Here is a 23,894-nt window from a genome sequence, read left to right on the forward strand (position 1 = left end):
TTTTTACAGATGAGGAAACTGAGGCAAACAGGATTAAGTGTCTTGCCCAGGGTCACACAGCTAGGAAGTATCTGAGGCCAGATTTGAACCCAGGGCCTTCCATCTCCTTCCCTGGTTCCTATCCACTGAGTCACCTAGCTGTCCCCAAATGATTACTTTATTATTGAGTGATTATTATAAATGATTACTTAGAGGGAATGATCACTTTATTATTATGGTAGTTGTTGTTGCTGTTATTTTTGTTATTTTAATACCACTTAAGTACAAAGTAGAGTGAACTGAGCCATACGATTCACAGTTTAGATTTCTTAAAGAAGTTAAGGTTTGAACCATGTTTTTGAAGGAGATAGGATAGCTCCTTCAAGCAAAGGCCTGGGCAAAGGCATGAAGGTAGCAAGGTAGAAGAAAAGCAAAGGGTATCTGAGAGGCAAGCAGCAGATTAACCAAAAGCATGTCAAGTAGTACTGAGAGAGGAAATTCGTTTACTTTGGGGGGGTGGGGGAGGAAAGGACTGGAATTGGTGAAGGAGCCTGATCACCAGGTAAGGAAAACAAATGAATGGAAGTTTGAGTTGTGAGCTAGGGATGTTAAAGAAGTGGGGCTGCCCCACTGTTCTCCTATCCACAACATTCTTTCCCTCTGATTCAGGTACCCTTCTGGAATGGGTGCAACGAGGATGAACACTGTGTGCCTGACTTGGTCCTAGATGCCCAGAGTGACATTCCCACTGCCATGTGAGTAGCTCACCAGAGCAGGGTTTCCTCCTGCTTCTCTCACAATTTCTGCCAGCAGCTTATAGTAGCTGACTCTTCTTCCTAGTAGGTAGAGCTTTGTGTCCCCCCTCTTCCTCATCTTCCTCCTCCATCTATTCATTCTTTTGCTCATCCATATATTTGTTTTATTCAGTGAATCATTATTGAATGTCTATATTGTGTACCCAGTCATAAGATCATAAATTTTTAGCTGGAAGGAATTTTAGACAATGAGTTCAAACCACTCATTTTAGGGATAAGGAAGCTGAGGTTCAGAAAGGAAAAGTAACTTGACCAGTCACATAGCTGGTAAGCATCTGAGATTGGTTGCATAGAAAAAGTCATATCTAACTACAGAGCTGAAACAGTTTTTTTTCCATATTGGCAATGGAGGCTGCTGGGAAGTAAATGGTCAGATGGAAGGATGGTTGACTGTGGGAGCTATCACAGAGGAGGACTCCATGTCCAGGTGTGGGTCTCACCTCTATAGTCCTTCAGTCTCTCCTTCCAAATGGAAAAAACTCCACTTCCCAGAAGCTTTTATGCCCTATGGGATTACCGGTAAATAATAATAAAAGGTAGTATTTATGTCCGGTGTTATGGTATGGACACTAAATGCTCTAGGCACTCAGAGAAAGGAGAAATCACTGAAAGCTGAAGTGACTAAAGAGGGCTTCCTAAAGGAGGTGGCCATGGGCTGGACCTTGAAGCAAGGGGCCTCTCTCTTCTTTCTCTGCTACTTCTTCCTTCCCTCTTCTCTTCCCTTAACAACCAAGGAATTATTCTCACCCACTGGCTCATGGCAGGGTGGTAAGAATGGAATATCCCCAACAGAGCTATGGCCCTCCTCCCACGATGATGACTAAGAGGGAGGAAAGGCGCATGTACCTTTGCACTAGGCAGATTTATTAACTCCAAGTCACCTAGGGAGAGTCCCTCACAACCCTCCACCATTACTAGTCCCTTCAGTCTCCCTCCCCCATTACCCCCTGAGCTATCATGCCCTGCACTCACTCACACTTCCTCCTGGACCCAGCACCCTGATGCTCTGATTTTCTTGCAGGGAGTACTGCATGAGAGTCCTGAGAAAGACCCAGCCAGAGTGCTCTGCCTACACCCTGTCCTTTGATACATCCATTTTCATCATAGAGAGCACACGGCGACGTGTGGCAATAGAGGCCACCCTGGAGAACAGGGGAGAGAATGCTTATAGCACAGTTCTAAACATTTCATACTCAAGAAACTTGCAGTTTGCAAGCTTGATTCAGAAGGTAAGACCTTGACTTGTTGCTAAAGCCTAGGGGATCCCCTGGGGAAAGATTCAGGACTTGCAGGGCCCTACCCTCATCCCTAGGTTTATAAGAACATAATAATGATAATATCTATGTAGTGCTTAAGGATTACGAAGCACTTTATATATAATCTCATTTTGTGATATATTATCATATATATATATATCAGGCTACATATCTATGGAATAAACCGTTCTGCAACTGTCCTCAAGTAAGAAGGCCTTCCTAGATTGTTCAAATACTGTTACACCATCTACATCCATCCTGGGTACCTGTGTAAGGCAGAAAGCAAATAAGGTAGAAGCACCAAGAAGGTTGGCCCCCTCCCAGCAGCCTGGGAGTCAGACATTCCTTGGAAGGGATGCTGCAAGGGTCATGGGGCCCTGTGAGAAGAGTGCTAGACTGAGAATCAGTCTGCATTTGAATCCCAGTGTTTCTACTTACTACCTGAGTGAATATAGGCAAGGGGCTTAGCCTTTCTGGGTCTCAGTTTCCTAATCTGTAAAATAAAGGGATTAGATTAGAAGACTTTTAAGGTTGGTCACTTCCAATTCAGAGTCTGTGGAACATTCAGGAAAAGGGCACATGATTCCTGTCTTAGCAAACAAGAACTGGGCAGCGCAGCAATAAATGGCATGCATTATGTTAGGCAACACCTTAATTTTTGTGGCACAACTTCAACATTAGTCTATATTATACATGTTTATGCATATATTTCCACACATGCCAATGAACCTATAGCTTTTTTTTCTCAGATCCTCTTTTGATTGCCTGATAACAATGAGTTGTTGGTTTTTGTTTTTTTTTAATTCTTACCTGCTGTCTTTGAATCCATCCTAAATATCAGTTCCAAGACAGAAGAGTGGTAAGGGCTAGGCAGTTGAGGTTAAGTGACTTACCCAGGGTCACACAGCTAGGAAGTGTGTAAGGCCATATTTGAACGCAGGACCTCCAGATTCCAAGCCTGGCATTCTATCCACTGAACCATCTAGTTGCCTCTGCCAATGATTTCTAATCTAGCTTTAGCATTTCTGACATCCCAGTTCCAGCTGTCCCTCTAGCTTGGCTCTATCTTCTACAACTCTAAGGATGTTTTGTTTTTTTTAAATAATAGTTTGTTATTTTATTTTTCAAGTAACAAATTTTGTTTATTAATATGTCCTTCCTCCTACCCCTCTTCCTCCTTGAACCAAAGAAAAAAAATTAAACCTGAAAAACAAATCCCTCAATATGTATCTACAAAGTCTGTCAAAACAAATTCCCATTTTAACCACATCCAAGTCTATATGCCCCTTTCTACATTTTAAGCTCATGAGGTGAGAGGTATACTTCATTGTCATTCTTTTTGACTAATGGCTTGTCCTTGTACATTAATCAGAATTCTGAAGTCTTTCCAAGTTGATTTCTCAATAATGTTGTTATCATTGTATAAACTGCTCTAATTCTACTCACTTCACACTGCATCAGGTGATTCAGTGTCTTCTCAGCTTCTTCTACAACTGTCCATTTCACCATTTCTTGAGGCCCAATAATATCCCATTCTATTACTATACCACAATCTCTTCTGCTATTTTCTAAAACTGATATCCCCTTTAGTTTCCTTTTTTGGGGGGTGGCTAACACAAGAAGAGCTGCTATAAATACTTTTGTGTGAAAAGAACAGATCCTTTCCCTCTTTATCTGATTTCTTTGAAATATAGTTGAGTCAGAGAGGAAGCACAAGTTAGTCACTTTGTGGGCATAATTCCAAACTGCTTTCCAGAGTAGCAGGCCTGGGGTGGGAGCAGCTGGGCGGCTCAGAGGATTAAGAGCCAGGCCTAGAGATGGGAGGTATTGATTCTAAGATGGAAGGTAAGGGTTTAAAAAAAAACAAACAATAGCTGGACTGATTCACAGCCCCACTAACAGTGTACTAATATACCTGTTTTCCCACAGTCCCTCAATCAGTTATCATTTCTGTCAGTCTAATAAATGTGAGGTAGAATCTCAAAAATGCATTTCAGGGGGCAGCTAGGTAGCTCAGTGGAGTGAGAGTCAGGCCTAGAGACAGGAGGTCCTAGGTTCAAACCTGGCCTCAGCCACTTCCCAGCTGTGTGACCCTGGGCAAGTCACTTGACCCCCATTGCCCACCCTTACCAATCTTCCACCTATGAGACAATACACCGAAGTACAAGGGTTTAAAAAAAAATCTAAAAAAAAATGCATTTCATAGTTTTGAATTCAGTATAACACTTTGACCTCTGTTTTGTCTTGCCTCTAATCTTGGTCTCCAATCCCTTTCCTTGTACTTACTGCAAACAGCTGTTAACTACCAAATGGCTGGATCTGGACTTTACTAAAACACCAATAACCAAACCCCATGTCTGGCTGTCACTGGCCTTGGATCCTTGACTTCCTATCCAATGGTAGTGGTAGGAATTCAAGTATCCTAAGAACTGCTGAGTCTGCTGGTGGACAAAGTCTCTGACCTAAAGAACGTCTAGTCTTCTGGGTTTCAAATCTTTTCCCAGTGCAGTGGGAGGGCAGAAGGAAATTAGTGGACAGCTCTGGTATCCTAGCCTCCAGGTGTATGGGAGGGGAGGAAATGTAAATATAAATTGTATATAAATTGTGTCGGCAACTGGAGATCTACAGTCATGGAACGAGGGGAGCATGACACAGACAGAATGACCACAAAAGAGTCAGGATAGAAACCAACAGCCATTCAAGATTCCATAGAATTCAGAGAAGGGGTGTGCCGGTAAATGTTTAATAACCAACTCTCAAAAAGAAAAACATACACACAACACACTTTTAAATTTAATCTGGATTATTAATATTTTCATCACCTCTTTGTTAAGTCTAGACAATAAAACCCTAATTTGTAGCATTCACTGATTTCTAATGAATAACCACTCACACTGAAATTTTAACAATCAACTGGCTGGTTTGAGCTCACCCCAACAAAAATCTGACTCAGGGTTATATCAAGGGAAAATATACTCAACTCACTGTGGCCTCTTTTTGATAGCTGGTTGGAGTATGCTAATCTCACATACTCCATCCTCTTTCTGCCTGGCCCCCTGGCCTCTTGAGATCTGGGCCCACTGCCCCAGCCTTCAGGAGCTTCTGGTCTTATGGGAAGATAAGAGTATTCAGCCTAATAGCTTTCAGTCTACTGGGGAGACTAAGCCCTTACCCTCAGGGACCTTTGGTCTTATGGGTAAGGCAGAAAACACACCATGTGAATATTCTCTAAAAATCAGGTTATGCACCCAAATATGAAAGTAGATCTCAAAAGGCACAGATGAAAAGCCCACTTGGAACCATCAGAACACAGCTGACTTTGTATGATTTTGGTAAAATTCTTCCATTAAGCTCTTCTTCCAATTGCTAGTGATTTCATAACCAGCATAATGACAATAAGACAACAATAACTAATATTTATATAGTACTTTGGGCAGCTAGGTAGCACAGGGGATAGAATGTCAGGCCTAGAGTCAGGAAGACTCATCTTCTTGAGTTTAAATCTGGGCTCAGACATTTACTAGTTGTGAGACCTGGGGCAAGTCATTTAACCCTGTTTTGCCTCAATTCCTCATCTGTAAAATAAGCTGGAAAAGGAAATGACAATCCATTCCAGTATCTCTGCCAAGAAAACCTCAAATGAAGTCATGAAGAGTTGGGCAGAACTGAAAATGACTCAACAACATATAGTACTTAAAGATTTGCAAAGCACTTTACAAATATCATTTTGTTTTTAATCTTCATAATGTGTCATTTGAAATAGTTGTACGCCCTGGAAGACTATGTCTCCCAGGACTCTCTCTGTTACAATTTACCCTGACACCTCCCACTTCCTTTGTGGGAGGTGTCGGAGAAAGTATAAAAGGGAAACTTTGGCACCTTTTCTCTCTCGACCCTGAGCTCTGCTCTCACTCTACCCAGGAGGGTCTGCTCTCCACCCTGGAAGCATATCTCTCTACCCTGAGACCCTGATCTCTCTCTTGGCGCCTTTTTCCCTTTCTTCCTACCTCCTAGTTTTCCCTAGACCTTTCCCTTTCTAATTAAAATAAAACCTAGCTATTCAAACCCTAAAGTTGCTCTCTGATCATTCATTTGAGGGCTCTGGTCAGTTTTCCTGCTGGGGCTGGGACCACTACCTTCCTTTCCCTTTTTCTATCTTCCTCTCTCCTTTCTCCCATCCTACCATCCTACCTTCCTCCCTTCACTTTCACCCACACATTTTATGGCGACCTAGATGTTAATGTCACTCCAGTTTTACAGATGAAGAAACTAAATCAGAAAGTGGCTAAGTGTCCCATGATTTGAACTTGAGTCTTCCTGATTCCATATCTGGCACTCTATCCATTGCACCACAGCATGCTTTCTCTTTTCTTCCCAGCTCCTAACCCCAGGCTTCATCCCAGCCAGATAGATTGTGTGGGTCTTCACAGAATGGGAGATTACAAAGAGGCAGCAGAGAAGAGGAAGGAAAAGAGGTGTGGGAAGCTGGAAAATCAGAACATTGAGAGGCTGGACCTCCGCAGATATTTTAATTGATAATGAGACCTTCCTGTGCCATTTTGAGAACCATAAATTGCCAGGGCTTGCCATCTCATTCAATCTCCTCACTCTACAGAGGAGGAAACTAAGGCAAAAAGTGAAGAAGTCACTTGCCTACACTGCTAGTCAGTGACAGAGCCAGGACTGGAACCCAGACCTCAATTCCCTGGTCAGTCATCTTTCTTCTGAGGTAACTAGATGGAGCAGTGAATAGAGTACTGAGCTTGGAGTCTGGAAGATATGAGATCCCACCTCAGATATTTACTAGCTGTATGAACCTGAGCAAGTCACAACCTCTATCTGCCTCGGTTTCCTCAGTTATAAAATGGAAATAGTACTCACTTCAGAGAATTTCTATGAGGATAAATGAAATATTTGTAAAATGCCTGGTTCATATTAGGTTCTTAACACATTCTTATTCCCTTCCTTCCTGCTGTACCATATGTACTAGATGCTTAACAAGCCATTGCTTCTTTTTTTTCTTAAACCCCTACCTTTCATCTTCAAATCAATACTGTGTATCAGTTCCAAGGCAGAAGAGTGGTAAGGGGTAGACAATGAAGGTTAAGTGACTTGCCCAGGGTCACACATCTAGGAAATGCCTGAGGCCAGAATTGAACCCAAGACCTCCCATCTTTAGGCCTGGTTGGTTCTCAATTCACTGAGCCACCTAGCTACTCCTAAGCCACTGCTTCTTTAGGACAACCCAAGAGTTTATCATCAGCAGATGTCAGCTTTGATACCATCTGCCAAAAATTTGACAAACTCTTGGATTGATCAACCAGGAGGGAAATGGACTCACATTTCTAATGAACTCTCCTTTGACAAATCCCACCCTTCTTTGCCCTGCCCCAGGCAAATCGCCATTCCAAGAGGGATCTAGCTAACAAAACCCCTAAACTTCATCTTGGCCCAAAATGTTATCATCCTTCCCCAGTAAGCACAGAAATGTTTAGAAAGAGCAAGCAAGGAAATGGGTTCATTTCCCCTCTAATTTTTCACAATTGAAGATGAAAAGTGATTATAAACATTACACAAGCCAAATGAGGAGGAACAAGGAGGCAGGAGAATCTTCCTTGGACATAAGGATCTGGTCAGTTCCAAGCAGGTCCCGTCTCCATTTTTTCTGAATTTTTGTTCTTGTCAATCCACCTTCTCTTTCTCAAGCCATCTCCTTGCATGCATCACATTTTATATCTCTCTATGTGTCTCCCTTGGCAATCTCCTACATCCTTGAGGATGATCCTGACCCAGGCCAAAATAGAATTAAGCAAGCTGCCTCTCCAGTACCCCAGAGGTCACAAGCTTCCCTTGCCCTTAGATTTCTATATTCTCCATCCTGACTTCCAACCAGTTATACTGGACAGAATGGCTCTCATCCCAGGGACCATTTGGAGGACCATTTCAGGATTCGGCCCAGGATGGGAAAAGAATAGAAGACTAAAATCAGGGTCTGATTCTTTTCTCCTCAACTATACCCCCACCCCACCCCACCCCCATATACCACAGGATGACTCAGATGGCAGCATTGAGTGCATAAACGAGGAGAGAAGGATCAACAAGAAAGTCTGCAATGTCAGCTACCCATTTTTCAAAGCAAAAGCCAAGGTAAAAAACTTGGGGGGAAGGGGAGAAAGATGGTGGGGATTTGGCTGGGAGAGTGGACAGTCAAAGACATTCGTAAAGAGGAGGTGCTTTTAAAGCTTTTAAATATTTTTCTTATCATTAGATCATGTAAGGACATTTCAGATGACCAGAGGATCTTAGGAGATGTCCTCCTAAGAACTTGCCTCCCAGCCAGTCAGTTCAAAGGCACCTACTGTGTGCTAGGAATTGTGCAAATCACTGGAATACTAAAGAAGTCAGAAGACAGTCCTTGTCCCTAATGGGGGCGGGGGAGGAGGGTAGAGGGCAGCTATGTAGAAGAAGAGGAAAAAGAGACATGAAAATGATTATGTACAAACAAGATACATACAGGATAAATTGGAAATATTCAACAGAAAAAAAGGCTAGTCCCATCCTTGGGAAGGCCAGGACATGGAACAGAGAGGTCTTATGTTCAGACCACTGCTACTCTGTCCCTCCCCACAAATGGCAACAGAACAATCTCCCCCTTACCACAAGCCTCCTCATCCTTTGAGAGAAACCCTCTTTTTATCCCTACCTCCAATTCCCCCAGGATGAGTCCTTTCTTTCTTGGCCTAAAAGAAATATACTTACTTTTCCAATCTCTGGTCTTCTTGACATTGTTCTATAAAAGCAGCAAGACTTGAGGATAAATCAGCCAAATTCCAGAAGGCCAATAAACTCCATAGTATGAAATCTATTATTCTTAAATCATCCCCTGTCTCCCAATCCCCTTGCTAAACTTCACCCTTCCTAAGCTCTTACACTTGTCCATGGAAGGAAGCCCCTCAGGGAGGCTCATTAGCACTTTTAGGCCCCTGTGGGCACCTCCTGGGAAGGGAACAGGATGGACTCAGTGGTAGAACAGAATATTTCATTAACCTGAATGAATGAGCTGTGCATGGAATGAAAAAGAGGGAGAAGAAGGAGGAAGACAACAGCTTGGACTCATAGTACTGCCTTATAAAACAGAGTCAGGAGGGAAATAAATCACAGCTGTCTGAACTGTTTGCATTTAGGGATGAAGAAGAGGGATAAAGGAGGTGGCAAATTCAGAGGGAGAGAAGCAGTTGAGGAGAAAGCAGGGTTGAGCTGGCATTTGTCACCCAGACACAGGATCAGGGATAGAGAGCCTAGGGAGTTTTCAATGGAACTATTTCTTGGGAAAATAGAGCTGAAAGAAGAGATCCAGGGTCAGAATATCTAGCTCAGTAGTCCCTGTCTTCACCAGATTCTAAAACAGCTGTTCAGTGAGGGGAGGAAGATGGAAGGGAATTCTCACCAGGTATTCTGAAGCCTGGGGCAGCAGGGTAGCACAGTGGATAGAAAGCCAGGCCTGGAGTCAGGAAGTTATTGTTCAGTCTTTTCTACTAAGGTATAGAATATATACATAGATACGTATATACAAAACCTATGCAAAATAAATGCAAAGAAATTGAGGGTTAAGAATTAGGAAAGTCTTAGGAAAGGAGGCACCGGAATCAAACCTCTAAGGGAAGTAAGGGTTTCATGGAGGGAAACTGTTCCAGGTATGGGAAAAGGAATGTGTAAAAGAGCACAGCAGAAGCAAGAGATGGGTTGTCAGATCCAGGGTGCAGCAAGGCCAGTTTGGCTAGAATATAGATTGAGTAAGGGGGAGTAATTCATAACAGCCTGGAAAGACAGGAAGGAGAAGGTAAAGGATTTTAAATGCCAAACAAAGAAACTTTTATCTCAGACCCAAAAGAGTAGCCACTGAAGCATCTTCAACAAGAGAATGTCTCAATCAGACCATTTACAGTCTTCCCTATAGAAGGAAAAGCAAAAGATTGGGACTGAGAAGACATGATTCCAGTCCCATCTCCACAATCAACTCCTTGCAATTAACTCAGAGTCAGAGGGTATGGGTGGTAATCTCAGTTTGATCATAAGTCACAGATTTAAAAATAGAAAGGCTCCTAAGTCATCCAGCCCAGCCTCCCAATTTTATAGAGAGGAAAATATAGACCAAGAAATGTTGACTTAGCTCAGTCACTCAGAAAATTTGTGAGGCCTTTCAATTACCTATTGCCTGTGTGATGATAGAAAAATCACCTGAGCTCCCCAGGCCCTAAATTTCCTTTTCTGTAAAATGAAAAGAGTTGGACTAAATTATCTCTAAGGTCCTTTCCAGGTCTTCATTCCATGATCTATCAGTGACCTGGGGCAAATCACATCACCTTTACAGGCTTCTGTTTCTTCCTCTATAAAATAAGAAAAGGTAGAGTAGATAATCTCTTAGTTTTTTTTAGCTCTGAAATCCTATGATCCTGTGATCATTACCATATCCCAACTGTTATGAAGCCCACACAGAGACATTCTGAAGCCAATTTTTCTCCTTATTTCCCTTTGCTCTTAAAAAAAAGAGGGGGAACAGTCAAGAAAGCCCCCCTCTCAGTAGCTGTTTTCTTTGGCTCCTAAGAACCATTCTGGCAGCCTCCCAAACGCCCTATTCATATTTCAAGCCATTATCTCTCCTCATCCAGTACATTCCCAGCCGGCTGGGATGCACTGCTGGGACAGCAGGACAAGGGTTAGTCCCAGCCCCTCTCTGAGAAGAAGCTGGGAATATACAATGGAACCACAGCTCTAGTCTCTTAGATACTAAGTCAAGGGCCTTAGGGATCTCTGGTTTCCTAACAGGCTTGCTCTGAATTGTATTTTTCCTCTTTCTCCAGGGAGCTTTCCGCCTGGATTTCGAGTTCAGCAAGTTGGTTTTTCTTCAGAATATGGAGATCCTCCTGACAGTTGGCAGGTCAGGGAGTCATGCTCTGCTTGCCCCAAGCTCTTTCTGCTTATTCCAGATCTCTAAAACTCTTCACATGTTTGCCAGATCTCACTCCATATTCCCTGTAGTAGGCATGAGGTACAAACAGAAATACACACACACACACACACACACACACACACACACACACACAGAGGAAGTTCATAAACCCACTCACTGTTTCTAGAGAACTTGCCTCAAAGAAACTCTTTAGGGAAGATAGTATGAGTACTACTGTCCTCATTTTTCAGGTGAGGAGAATGAGGTTCAGAGAATTTCAGTGATTTTTAGGTGACTTTTAATAAATGGAAGCACTGAAGTCTGAACCTAGATCTCTTTCTCTTTCCAGTGTACTATACTACACAGAACAGAGGCAGCTAAGTGGTGCAGTGGATAATGCTTAGATGTCAGGAAGAATCATCCTGAGTTCAAATCTGACCTCAGACACTTATTAGCTGTGTATTGACTGAACAACAACTGCACAGAACAGACATGTTTCCTGCCAGCTCACAAAGACTTGATTGTCTGCTGGTAGAGGCAAGACAGACAATGTAATCTCACAAAATCGTACCATGAGAATTGTAAAAGGGCCACAGTATTTTGGAAAGTGTTTAACCACCAGCTCTTTGTGTACACACTTTAAGTTTAATCTGCATTTTCTTCCATCACACTTATAAAACTAGGTAATCAACAAAATAATAAATCAAGCTCTGATCTGTAGTTTGCTTGATTTCCAAAGTGTAAATGCTCAGAATGAAAATCTAACAGTCCACCTCTAGGGATTTAGTTCCCATTGGATATCCCTTCAAAAAGGGTGTTGGTTAGAAAAAAAGGGTTTTGGGTAACAGATATTATGGGATTACACTAGCGTTAGCCTAAAAAGACAGCCTAGAAGAGTTGAGTTTTGAACCTCAAGACCTCATGTTCTCCAATACTGGAATTCATGAACATTTGCATTTTTTTAAATCCAATAACCAACATGTAATTAGGGGAACAGGCTTTTCTGCTGTGTGTCCTATCAGTGTTTTTTTATTATTACAGCAGGAGCCTGATGTAAAGCTGATTGATGACAGTGGGTAAGACGGGTGTGTGTGTGTGTGTGTGTGTGTGTGTGTGTGTGTGTGTGTGTGTGTGTGTGTGTGTGTGTGTTGATGCTATATCCAGCTTTTCCTGGGTGGAGCTGTTTTGGAGGCTGTAATCTGACCCTCAGTTGGTCCACAATGCTAACAGGCTATAACAGAACTTGGGGGAAGCGGACACAGGGCTTATACACATACACACTCACTGAGTCAGGGCTGGCCCAAAGCAGCATTGTAAAACAAGCAAAGTTCAACTGACCCTTTCTGTCCTCCCCAATGTTTCAACACCGCCCTCCACTTTCCCCATACTCTTTACAATCCCAGAGTCAACTTCCTCTCTTCCCTTCCCTGTAACAAAGCTCACACTGAAATGAGATTATTTACTTCTAGATGACAATGCGTTTCATTAGCTGAATCCCTTTTTCCAAGGGCACTTCTCCTCAATTCCTGAAGTCTCAACCCTCATCAATTCCCCAGAGTCACCAAACAGGTGGAGGAGATATTTCTGAGCTGGGGTGACACTGAAAATATACCCCATGAGGAATTACCTACTACTGGGAAGATTCTAGAGGGAGAGGGAAGATTTCCTAGCTATGTGAATGCATAGAGTATAGTATGCATGGAGAGTGGGCTGATGAACTTTTCGTGTGTATGTGTGTGTTTGCCTGCCTAACTTTTCCCAAGGTAGCTAACTAGTTGCAAAAACCATAAATCTCTCTTAAGTAATAAATTGGCTTTTCTCGTAAAAATAATAGCTAATATTTATATGATGCTCTAAGGTCTACCAAGTGCTTCATATGGATTATCTCAAGCAGTAATGTGCCTTACCCCTCTTGAAGGAGGGGAGAAGTCCCTCTGTGCTAGAGATAATTATAAACTATTGTGATTCTCCTCGAGACTTTCCCACCAATCTGTAATTTAATTTGTAAAATAAAAACAAAATACTCCATACAGATTTGGTGTCAAAGGTTGAACAACCACATAACAGCATGTTGAGTTCATGTCTGTAGTTAAAACTAATTATTACATGGAATTTCAATTTGACCCTGAGGCCAAATTATGAATGATTTATGTATGATTTAAAGCATTTCTGATCATTGGTGGAGAGGAATAGAGGGAAACAGTTCCTTTATGAAAAATTAAAATACAAAAGTGAATTTTGCCTCTATGTATATATCCAAGATATAGACCAGACACAATAAAGAAACAAAACTAGCCAATTCATTAATTAAATTAAATGACCCCCTCTGCACTTCTATGGTCCTGGCTAATCCTTTTAATTTGGGGTTTATTTGGATTACTTTGTTGGTTGGTATTGCATTTGGGGGATTTTCTTGGGGGAGCAGTACTTACCTTTATTCATTCCCAAGAGAAATTAAATTATCTGTTTGAATTCTTGCAAGGATTTTTGAACTTCACAGTTTGAAGTTTAGTCAAGGAGCAACTAGATGGTGCAGTGGATAGAACACTGAGCTAGGAATCAGGAAGACTCATGTTCATGAGTTCAAATCCAATCTCAGATACTTAACAGCTGTGTGACCCTGGGCAAGTCATTTAACCTTCTTTGCCTCAGTTTTCTCATCTGTCAAATAAGTTGGAGAAGGAAATGGAAAACTACTCCAGGACCTCTGCCAAGAAAACCCCATAGGGGGTTAGACATGACTGATCAACTATCTATCCATCTTTCTGTTTGTACCTATCTGTAAATAAAATAAAATAAAAAGTTTAGTCAAGTTCTCAGGTACTGACCCTTGAAATGAAGCTAAGGAGTAATTAGCTCTCAAGATAGAAATATGATTATAATGCCAATTCAAGGACTTCAGCGAGGGGTGAGGAGGGTTTCCCTTGTTGTTGACAGGAGCCACTGTTTGTTCTTATATTTTGGATGTGATCCATCACTGTCAACCTTTTTGGATACCTCTTCCTGACATGAAAGTAATCCTGGACTCTCATAGGCTATGCCAGTAGAGTACCAGCCTTGATAGTTCTTCTCAAGTGGGAATGGCTTTGAGTAAAGGCCCACTGATAAACTAATCATCCAAGGACCAGTTTAGCAAAGTTCAGAGACTTGTGACTGGAAAACTAGGCACCAAGTCATAAATTAGGGTTTTTTTCTTTTTTTATTCAGAGATTTTATTTTCCTAATTACATGTAATCCCCATCTCGGATATGGTAAGCAATTTGATTTGGATTAATAGACGTTAAATTAGTTTTTGTCGTTGAGTGGTTGTTGCTGGGGAGGGGTGTTTGTTTCTTTTACCACAGTAATTCATGAAACCATCTACTGAGATGTGGAAGAATTTTGAAAGAAGCTCCCATTTCCTTAAGTACTTAAGTAAATATATGTAATAATACAACTCCCATTTACATAGCAATGAATGCATTTTTTAAAAAAGAACTTTTATGTACATATATTATCTTATTTAATCATCACTGCTAAGTTAGTAGTGTTTGACACATAGTATGTGCTTGGCAAATGCATTTTCATTATCATTGAAACAGTAAGCCTCTGAGATAGGCAAAGCTGTAAGTACTACACTTTCTGATGAGGGTCACTGAAGCTCACAGATGTAAAAGAACACATCTAAACTTGCACCATTAGTTAGGGGCAGAAGCAAGTCTAGACCACAGATGTCTCCATGCCTCATCCGTTGCTTTGTCTCATTACATTGTGAGGCCTCCATTTGTGTGGCGACACATGTAGGATGAAGTTGAGAGAGGGACTTGGTCTTGGAGAGGTCCCAAAAGGGAACCAAAGAGTTTAGAAGAATTAGAGTAGGAGCCAAGTGACATCTCCCCCAACAGGGTGTCCCTCAACAAAGTTCATGGATACATCATAGCCTGAAAAGTTTGGAAAATATTGATCCAGTGTATTCCCAAAAATAACTAAACCAGCCCATTAAACAGGAGATGGCTCAACCTCTCCAATAACCATTTTAAGTATTTGTCAGCCCTGAACATCAGGGAGGTCTTACTTTTGTCTGACTTGAATCCCTCTCACTGAAGTGACTGGCTCTCCAGATGTGAAGGGGATGTCAGCTCTTGATTATTGTTTCCTTTCTTCTGATTTCAGTGACAGTGAAGAGAAGGAAAGCACCAAAGAAGATAACTCAGCTCTCCTGAGTTTCCACCTGAAATATGAAGCTGACATCCTTTTCACCAGGTATGAAATCATCCTCCCTGAAACGCCCTCACCCAGGTCCAAAAGGAGAGCATCATCCCAGCACGCTCACAGTTGTGTCTCAGCTTAAAAGAGACCAAGTTATCCCAATGCGATAATGTAACAGAAGAGGTAAGGGGGTAAGACATCCTAACAGGAAAATTAGAGTTCGCTGGGAGGGTCAGAAGTTAGAAATTCCATTTCAGTTTTATAAGACTACTCACTTAAAAAGTGAACAATATGGATTTTTTGCATGTTTTGCATGATAATACATGTATAACATAGATCAAATTGCCTGCCAGCACTGGAGGGAAAGGAAAGGAGGAAGGGAGATAAGTTCAATTATATAACTTAGGAAAACTTATGTGGAAATTTATTACGTGTAATTGGTAAAAAAAAAATTTAATTAATTGATTGATTGATTAACCTTCTTATAAAAAAAGAAGTTAGAAATCCCAAAACTATGTGACTAGACAGAGTGCTGAATATGAGGTTCACACCAAAGGGCTTTGTGGAGAAAGGAGAAGACATGGTCCCTTTCCCTGTGGATCTTCTAATTTGAAGACAGATAGAGTCCCTTCCCTCTAAGAACTAAAGCATCAAGGACTCAGATTTCTTTTCTCCCTCTCTCAGATCCTTGCCTTCAGTTCCTAATACCTTTTGGAGAAATCTTAGCTAGGTACCAGCCAAAGGGCTCTGTAATAGGGTAGAAATAGACACAGTATTCTTAAGGAACCCTGAGGAAGCTTTGTCTTCATCTGCCTGTGTCTGATTGTCTTTTGAAGCACTTAGATAACTCACATTTTTATAGCAATTAAAGCATTTTAAAAAAAAAAAGAATTTTCATGTACAAAAATTATTGCTAATTCTTCTAGTTTGGGGTTTATTTGGATTGCTCTGTTGATTGGTGGTATATTTAGGGGTTCTCTTTGGAAGAGGAGATACATACCTTTATTCCCAAGAATGTCTATCCATCTGTCTTTCTGTCCATCTGTCTGTCTGTCTGTCTGTCTCTCTCTCTCTCTCTCTCTCTCTCTGTCTCTGTCTCTGTCTCTCTCTCTCTCTCTCTCTCTCACACACACACACACACACACACACACACACACACACACACACACACCATATGCTGGNCACACACACACACACACACACACACACACACACACACACACACACACGTCATATGCTGGAACAGCCTGATTTGAAGTATTCTAACAATTCTGTCGAACTTCCCTATAGAAGTTCCAGCATGAGCCGCTATGAAGTCAAGTCCAACAGCTCCTTGGAGGGTTACAACAGCATTGGCCCTCCTTTCCATTGCACGTTTACGGTAAGACAGGGGAAAAGGAAAATATGAAGGATGTGAGGCTGGGGCGCTATCCCTAGATGGTCCCATAGTCTGTACTAATGCTATCCTGGTCCAGTTGCTTGGGATTCAGTAAATCAGTGTTCTAACCCTGCTGCAGATGTGTGACTTTGAGCAGGTTACCTCGAATTACTTCTGTGGGTCTTAATTTCCCCAGAATAGAAAGATTTATTACTGTCCTGCCAATTGTAAAGGTACAAAGAAAGATTATTTGTGAAATTACTTTGAAAAAAACACAAAATGCTATCCCAAAATAATGCCTAATGACATATTTTAATGATCCAGATGGAGACATCATTATTTGGCTAAGAACACTCATAGATCATAGACTTCAGACCAAGAAGTAACCACAGAGATTGTTTAATCCAGCCCCTTCGTTTTATAGGTCTGAAGACCCCAGTATCATTTTATAAGCCTCTAAGACCAGTAGCAGCTCGGCACAGTAAATAGAGTTTCTGGCCTGGAGTCAGGGAAATTCCTCTTCCTGAGTTCAAATCTGACCCCAGATACTAATTGTGTGACCCTGGGAAAGTCACTTAATTCTTTTTGCCTCAGTTTCCTCATCTGTAAACTGAACAGAAAAGGAAATGGCACACCACTCTGGCAAAAAAAAAAAAAATTAAGACTAAAGAAAACAACATGGCAACAAAAAAGACCCCGGCATAGTAACCTATTGATAAGGATGATAAATACTGATATTTGCATAGCCCTTTAAAGATGGCCAAGCACTGCCTACTCAAGGACAGGGGAGAGGTAGGAGAAAGGGAGAGAATTTGGTACTCAAAATTTTTTTAATTGAATATTAACAAGGGCAGCTAGGTGACTCAAGGGATAGAGAACCAGACCTAGAGATAGGAGGCCCTGGGTTCCAATCTAGCTTCAGATACTTTCTCGATGTGTGATCCTAGCAAGTCACTTAATCCTGTTTGCCTAGCCCTTATCATTCTGCTTTAGAACTGATATTAGTTCTTGGACAGAAGGTAAGGGTTGTTGTTTTTTAAATGAATGTTAATAGTTTTTATATGTAATTGTGAAATATTTAATGAAATAAATTAAGATATGTTAAAGTTTTTAAAAATAAAGTTGGTCAAGCACATTATAGGTACTATCTCACTTGAGCTCTAAGGAATTGTACAAGTATTAATATTTCTATTTTACAAATTAGAAAATGAGGTTCAAAAGATTCTGAGGTCATTCCCTCAGGGTCACACAACTAGTAAATGTTAAGTCAAGATTTAAACCCAAGTTTTCCTAGTTTCAAGTCCAGTACTTTATCATCCACAAAGCTAAGCTCAGATCAGAATCTCAGGGTGCTATGATATGTTGATGAGTAATGTTCCAGAGATACATGCACACACTTGTGGGAGTATACAGAGGGTACAAGCAGCACTGGCAGCTCTGGTGTACCAGCACTCCTGTATGAACCCTATTCAGGGCTGCTCATCCCCCCCCCTTTTTTTTTTAAATCCTCACCTTTTGTTTTAGAATAGATTGGTTCCAGGGGGCAGCTGGGTAGCTCAGTGGATTGAGAGTCAGGCCTAGAGACAGGAGGTCCTAGGTTCAAATCTGGCCTCAGACACTTCCCAGCTGTGTGACCCTGGGCAAGTCACTTGACCCCCATTGCCCACCCTTACCACTCTTCCACCTAGGAGCCAATATACAGAAGTTAAGGGGTTAAAAAAATTAAAAAAAAAAAAAAAAGAATAGATTGGTTCCAAGGCAGAAGAATGGGAAAGGGCTAGTCAATTGGGGTTAAGTGATTTGCCTCAGGACACATAGCCAGGAAGTGTTGAGTCCAGACTTGAACCCAGGACCTATCAACTCTGGGCCTGGCTTTCAATCCACTGAGCCACTCAGCTGGCCCTGCTCATTCATCTCTGGAGTTCACCTGCCACCCGGCTCTCATCAATGGCTCCAAGAAGCTGTAGCATGTGCCATGGCCACATCCCAGTAAACCCATTAGGCCAGCACACTGAGAAGCCTCAAACCCATCAGTGAGTTAGGGTATGTCTACCCAAACACATAAAGACTTCTCATGTGAAGAATGGGTGGATGAGAATAATTTGTTCCAAAGGCCATGAAAACAAGTGAAGCAGGTTCTGTGGGGTGTATAGAGCTTGGTCAGACACTGAAGATGCCACATCATCCACCATGTCCCATCACCAGTCATCCTGACTTATGGCTTACCTGAACTTGGATGACTAGAGGAGAGAATGAGGCTGATTACTTTGTGCAACTCTGCCTCCCTTAATCCAATTCATGCACAAGTCAAGACATCATCCCATGATATCACTGGTCCTCTTTGGAACAAGGATGAACAACACTCTTCAAAATGTCACCAAAACAATGCTGCCTTCCCTCCACATCCAGGAGCAAACATGGAAAAGTCCTCCAATAACCAAGAGGATAACTAGCTTGAGTTTTTTTTGAAGAGGGATTTTTTTCCTGAGTTCTAATCTTTTTAAAATTTAATTAATTAATTAATTAAGAATATTTTCCCTTGGTTAAATGATACATGTTCTTTCCCTCCCCTTCTTTTTCCTCTCTCCCATAGCCAATAGGCAGTTCCACTGGATTTTACATGTATCATTGATCAAGACCTATTTCCATATTATTAATATTTGCAATAGAGTGATCATTTAAAGCCAAAATCCCCAATCATGTACCCATCGAACCATGTGATAGATCATGTTTTTCTTCAGTGTTTCTGCTCCCACAGTTCTTTCTCTGGATATGAATAGCATTCTTTCTCATAAGTCTGTCTGGATTGTCCTGGATCATTGCATTGCTGCTAGTAGAAAAAGTCTAATCCATTCAGTTTGCCACAGTGTACCAGTCTCTGTGTACAGTGTTCTGGCTCTGCTCTTTTCACTGCATCACATCCTGGACGTCATTCCAATTCACATGGAATTCCTCTAGTTCATTATTCCTTCTAGCACAATTAACTAGCTTGACTTTGACATTCCTCACATTCCACATATTCTTCATGCTCAGAGATGTAGCCTTGTTTCTATCTTCTGTTTGATTTCTGTCAGTTCTACTGGGAGATGGTTTAAGCAATCATCTATAAGTCAATCCGAGCCCTTGCCCGGGCTTAACACTTTGCTCTGTTATGATTTTATCCATGAGCACCTACTCTGTCCACCCCTGTGCCAGAGGCCTTCAGGAAGATGACATACAAGTGATGGAGAATAATAATAGTAGCTGATGCTTAGGTTGCCCTTTGAAGAATAATAGTGGATATGGGGCTGGCCTGGAAGTCAAGAAGACCTGAGTTTGAGCTCTGTCTCAAATGAACATTGGCTATATGACACAAGATAAGTCACGTAAACCTCTCAGTGCACTAGACAATTCATCAAGGCACTAAGTTTCAGAGAAAGTAGGAAAAGAGTCTTTCCTCATCTGAGAATTACCTATTCCAGTGAAATCACAAGTTTAGTCAATGTCTAGCTAGCCCTTTAGTTACAAAGTATTTTCACATTCATTATTTTATTTGAGCCCTACCACAGTCCAGTAAGAAAAGTGTTGTTGAGAGGGCAACTGGGTGGCTCAGTGAATTGAAAGCCTGGCCTAGAGTTGGTATGTCCTGGATTCCAATCTGGCCTCAAACACTTCCTAGTTATATGTCTCTGGGCAAGTCACTTAACTCCTATTGTCTAGTCCTTACTGCTCTTGGAACCAATACACAGTATTAATTCTAATATATGTAAGAGGGAAAAAGAGGTTTTGGGATTGGATATATTAATATTTAAAGGTGTGGTCACCAAGGAACTGCATAAATACCAATTCCTAAAATGATTTTAGTAATTTATTTACAAAATATAGGAGAGAGTGGAAGTAGAGAGATGAGATGAGGGTAGAGTAAGAGATCTAACTTAACTAACTAGATTTGAATTCAAGTCTGGGCTTTACTGGCTCTAGAGGCCCAGCAGGAGAGCCTAAAAGTCAATTAACAAGGGGTTTAGTCACGAGGGCTTCTCCCAATCAAGGGCCCATCAGGAGGCTAAGGTAGTCAGTCTTCTTCACTCACCACATGTAGTTCTTTTTTTTTTTAAACCCTTAACTTCTGTGTTTTGGCTCCTAGGTGGAAGAGTGGTAAGGGTGGGCAATGGGGGTCAAGTGACTTGCCCAGGGTCACACAGCTGGGAAGTGTCTGAGGCCAGATTTGAACCTAGGACCTCCTGTCTCTAGGCCCCCTCCACATGTAGTTCTAAGGGAAAGATTTAAGAACAGTCTCACCAAGGTCTCAGGGTCCCAGCCAGAGCTCTTTCAGGTCCAAGACATGAACAAGAATAGCCAAAAAGGGGGCGAGCCCTGGAAGTTCTCTTAATTTATCCAGGCCATCACCTTCCTCTTAGTTTATGTGTCCAATCACAACAGACGCTTTTCTTAGGACTGCTTAGGGGGCAGTAAGTCAATTCTGATTTGTCACTCACTCTAGCACACATGGGTCACAGACCTCCCAACTTGTGAATTAAGTGGGGATGTTCTCACCTTTGGTGATTAAATCTAAAGATAGGCAGAGCAGATTTAATTTCATTATCACAGATGGAAGATAAAGGTTTTTTTAAAAAATGTCATTCAGTCCTGTGTGACTCTTGAGGATCCCATTTTTTGAGTTTTAGCCAAGTCACTTAACTTCTCAGTGCCCCTGGAAAACACTTTCTTACTCAGAGTAAAAAAGGTAGAGATCTGGAACAGCTAGGTAGCTCAGTGGATGAAGCACCAGGCCTGGAATTGGGAGGCCCTGGATTCAAATCTGTCCTCAGATACTTCCTAGCTGGTTGACTCTGGGCAAGTTACTTAAGTCTGTTTGCCTAGCCTAGAGTTTTTACTAAGATAGAAAGTACGGGTTTAATTTAAAAAAAAAAAAAAAAGGTACAGAAGGGGCAGCTGGGTAGCTCAGTGGATTGAGAGTCAGGCCTAGAGACGGGAGGCCCTAGGTTCAAAACTGGCTCCAGACACTTCCCAGCTGTGTGACCCTGGGCAAGTCACTTGACCCCCACTGCCCCCCTTACCACTCTTCCACCTAGGAGCCAATACACAGAAGTTAAGGGTTTAAAAAAAAAAGGTACAGAGCTGCATTAACAAAGAAAACTTCTCACCAGGAACTCCCTAAACCAATGAAACTTACAGGTTCAAATTAAAAAATGCACATAAGGAATATAACATAGTTATAATTTTTTAACAATTATGTCACCATCGTTAGCAGTGCAACTCAATAGAAGGAAAAACCACACAGTAGAAATTAAAGACCACATCTCAGTCTCTAGACATCATGGTCCTATAATGCTTCCTCCTTTGTTTCACTCCCCATCCATCTCTTCACCAGTCTGACCTGAACTGTTCCTTCAGGGTCCCCCACAAGTCCCTGTCCCATTGCCTAGTATGCTAAAAACTTTTTCTCCCTTTCTTGACAGATCCTAAACTTGGGATTTTTCCCAGTTGATGGGATCACAATTAAGATCATAGTCCCCATTGCCACAAGAGGAGGAAATCGGCTGCTGATGCTGAATGACTTCTTTGCGAATCAGGTAATACTCTGTTGGGAGCTCTCTCTGACAGTCTACGGTGAGCATAATACCTTTTCCTGAGTCAGCAAACCTTGCCCAGGGAGTAAGGTCTCTGCTGCTCCCTATCCCACCTGTGAAGTGACAACATGATGGATTTCCTCCTAGGTTATTCCATAGGATACAAGTGAGAAAACTGTCTGATGAGCCTAGTTGTAAGCCTGCATGTATGTCTCTTTTTATGTGTCTGTGTAGGAGAATACGACCTGCAGCATCTGGGGAAACAATACTGACTACCGACAAGCTCCCACTGAGGAGGACCTGAGTTACTCAACACAGCTGGTAGAGACCTTCCCATGAAAAAGGGGTAGACTGTGGTAGACTCAAGATCTGTTTCTTGAGCATAAAAGCTGTTTTTCTCATAGTCAACAAATACAAATTAAATACCTAATAGGTGGGGTAGCTAGGTGGCTTATTGGAGTGAGAGCCAGGCCTGGGGAAAAGAGGTCCTGGATTCAAATATGACCTCAGATATTTCCTAAGTGTGACCCTGGGCAAGTCATTTAACCCCCATTGCCAAGCCCTTCCCACTCTTCTGCCTTGGAGCCAATACACAGTCTTGCTTCCAAGATGTTTAATTCTAAGCAGAAGGTAACAGTTTAAAAAAATACATCTAACATGTCTCCATCTTTAAGCTATACTTTCTTTGAAAAATACAAAAAAATAGAAAACAGTCTCTGTAACTCTAACTGGGGCATTCCGACTAATACCAACATGAAACAATACCCCTAATGCAGGACAGTTTATGCCATATGAGGAGTACAAATAATAAATAAGAAGAGAGCACTTTGGGCCAGTGAGATCAGGGATAGATTCATGGTAGTGGTAGGATTTAGGCTGGGCTTTAGAACAGATAGGATTTAACACAATAAAGGAGGAAAGGGCAGATATTCCAGGAAGGAGAAAAAAAAAACCTCAGAAATATATCATATGTTCAAAGGGATTTCTGACCTTTGTGATATCTGTAATATTGATAGGGAATATATCATTGGTTTATTTTCTAGGTAAAGAAATTGAGGCAAAGAAAGAAAATCTAACTCAGCAGACATGTATTTACTAAGTATCTACTATATATTAAGGAACTACAAATTAGGTCTGCCACTGAAATTAAAATTAGGTCTCCCAACACAAATATTTTGTACCTTTTTTAGAGCTGCAATGACACAGTGGCTTGAATAATGAACTTGGAGCTATTTTGAATTACTTGCATCTCTGTGCCTCAGTTTCTTTCTCTGTAAAATAAGAATGATAATAGGACCTACATCACAGAGTTTCTGTGAGGATAAAATAATACATGTAAGGCACTTTTCAAACCTTAAAGTTCATTATATAAATATTAGCTATTATGCCTCTATGCCAAAAGCTACTAGTCTTATCCATTTGGACTCTGAATTGAAACAAGAGTAAATTCCTCCTCCAGCAGAGTCTTATGGTGCCCATCAGATTTTACTACAAAAGCATCTACCATTATGGATTTATTATTCTGGATTTATGGGGAAAAGACTTTATAAGCTCCAGAGTCTCCACTGTCTGGTGTCCTGCTTCAGGTCTCATACCCTGAGATCAAGTCTATTCAGCCTAACTCTATGGTTCTTAGATGCAGGAAGAGTCCTTATGATGAATAACTGACTTAGTAGTTTCTCCTCACACCCTTGGGCCTTAGGTCCAGACTGAGAGAGAATGACCTTACCTAGGCCTTACACAGAGTAGGATTTTAAA

The 23,894-nt window shown here is 41.5% G+C and overlaps 1 protein-coding gene across 1 annotated transcript in view; it reads left to right on the top strand.

The window, feature by feature from the left end:
• Nucleotides 1-23,894, top strand: part of ITGA11 (integrin subunit alpha 11) — a 229,127-nt gene that overhangs the window by 189,829 nt on the left and 15,404 nt on the right. The window contains exons 19-26 of the mRNA XM_044662398.1: nucleotides 649-734; nucleotides 1,816-2,023; nucleotides 8,099-8,197; nucleotides 10,912-10,988; nucleotides 15,153-15,242; nucleotides 16,479-16,569; nucleotides 22,026-22,139; nucleotides 22,371-22,457. Coding sequence (XP_044518333.1) covers nucleotides 649-734; nucleotides 1,816-2,023; nucleotides 8,099-8,197; nucleotides 10,912-10,988; nucleotides 15,153-15,242; nucleotides 16,479-16,569; nucleotides 22,026-22,139; nucleotides 22,371-22,457 — 852 coding nt within the window. The remainder of the gene's footprint in view (nucleotides 1-648; nucleotides 735-1,815; nucleotides 2,024-8,098; nucleotides 8,198-10,911; nucleotides 10,989-15,152; nucleotides 15,243-16,478; nucleotides 16,570-22,025; nucleotides 22,140-22,370; nucleotides 22,458-23,894) is intronic.

Source organism: Gracilinanus agilis, chromosome 2, assembly GCF_016433145.1.
Source record: "Gracilinanus agilis isolate LMUSP501 chromosome 2, AgileGrace, whole genome shotgun sequence".
Taxonomy (NCBI): domain Eukaryota; kingdom Metazoa; phylum Chordata; class Mammalia; order Didelphimorphia; family Didelphidae; genus Gracilinanus; species Gracilinanus agilis.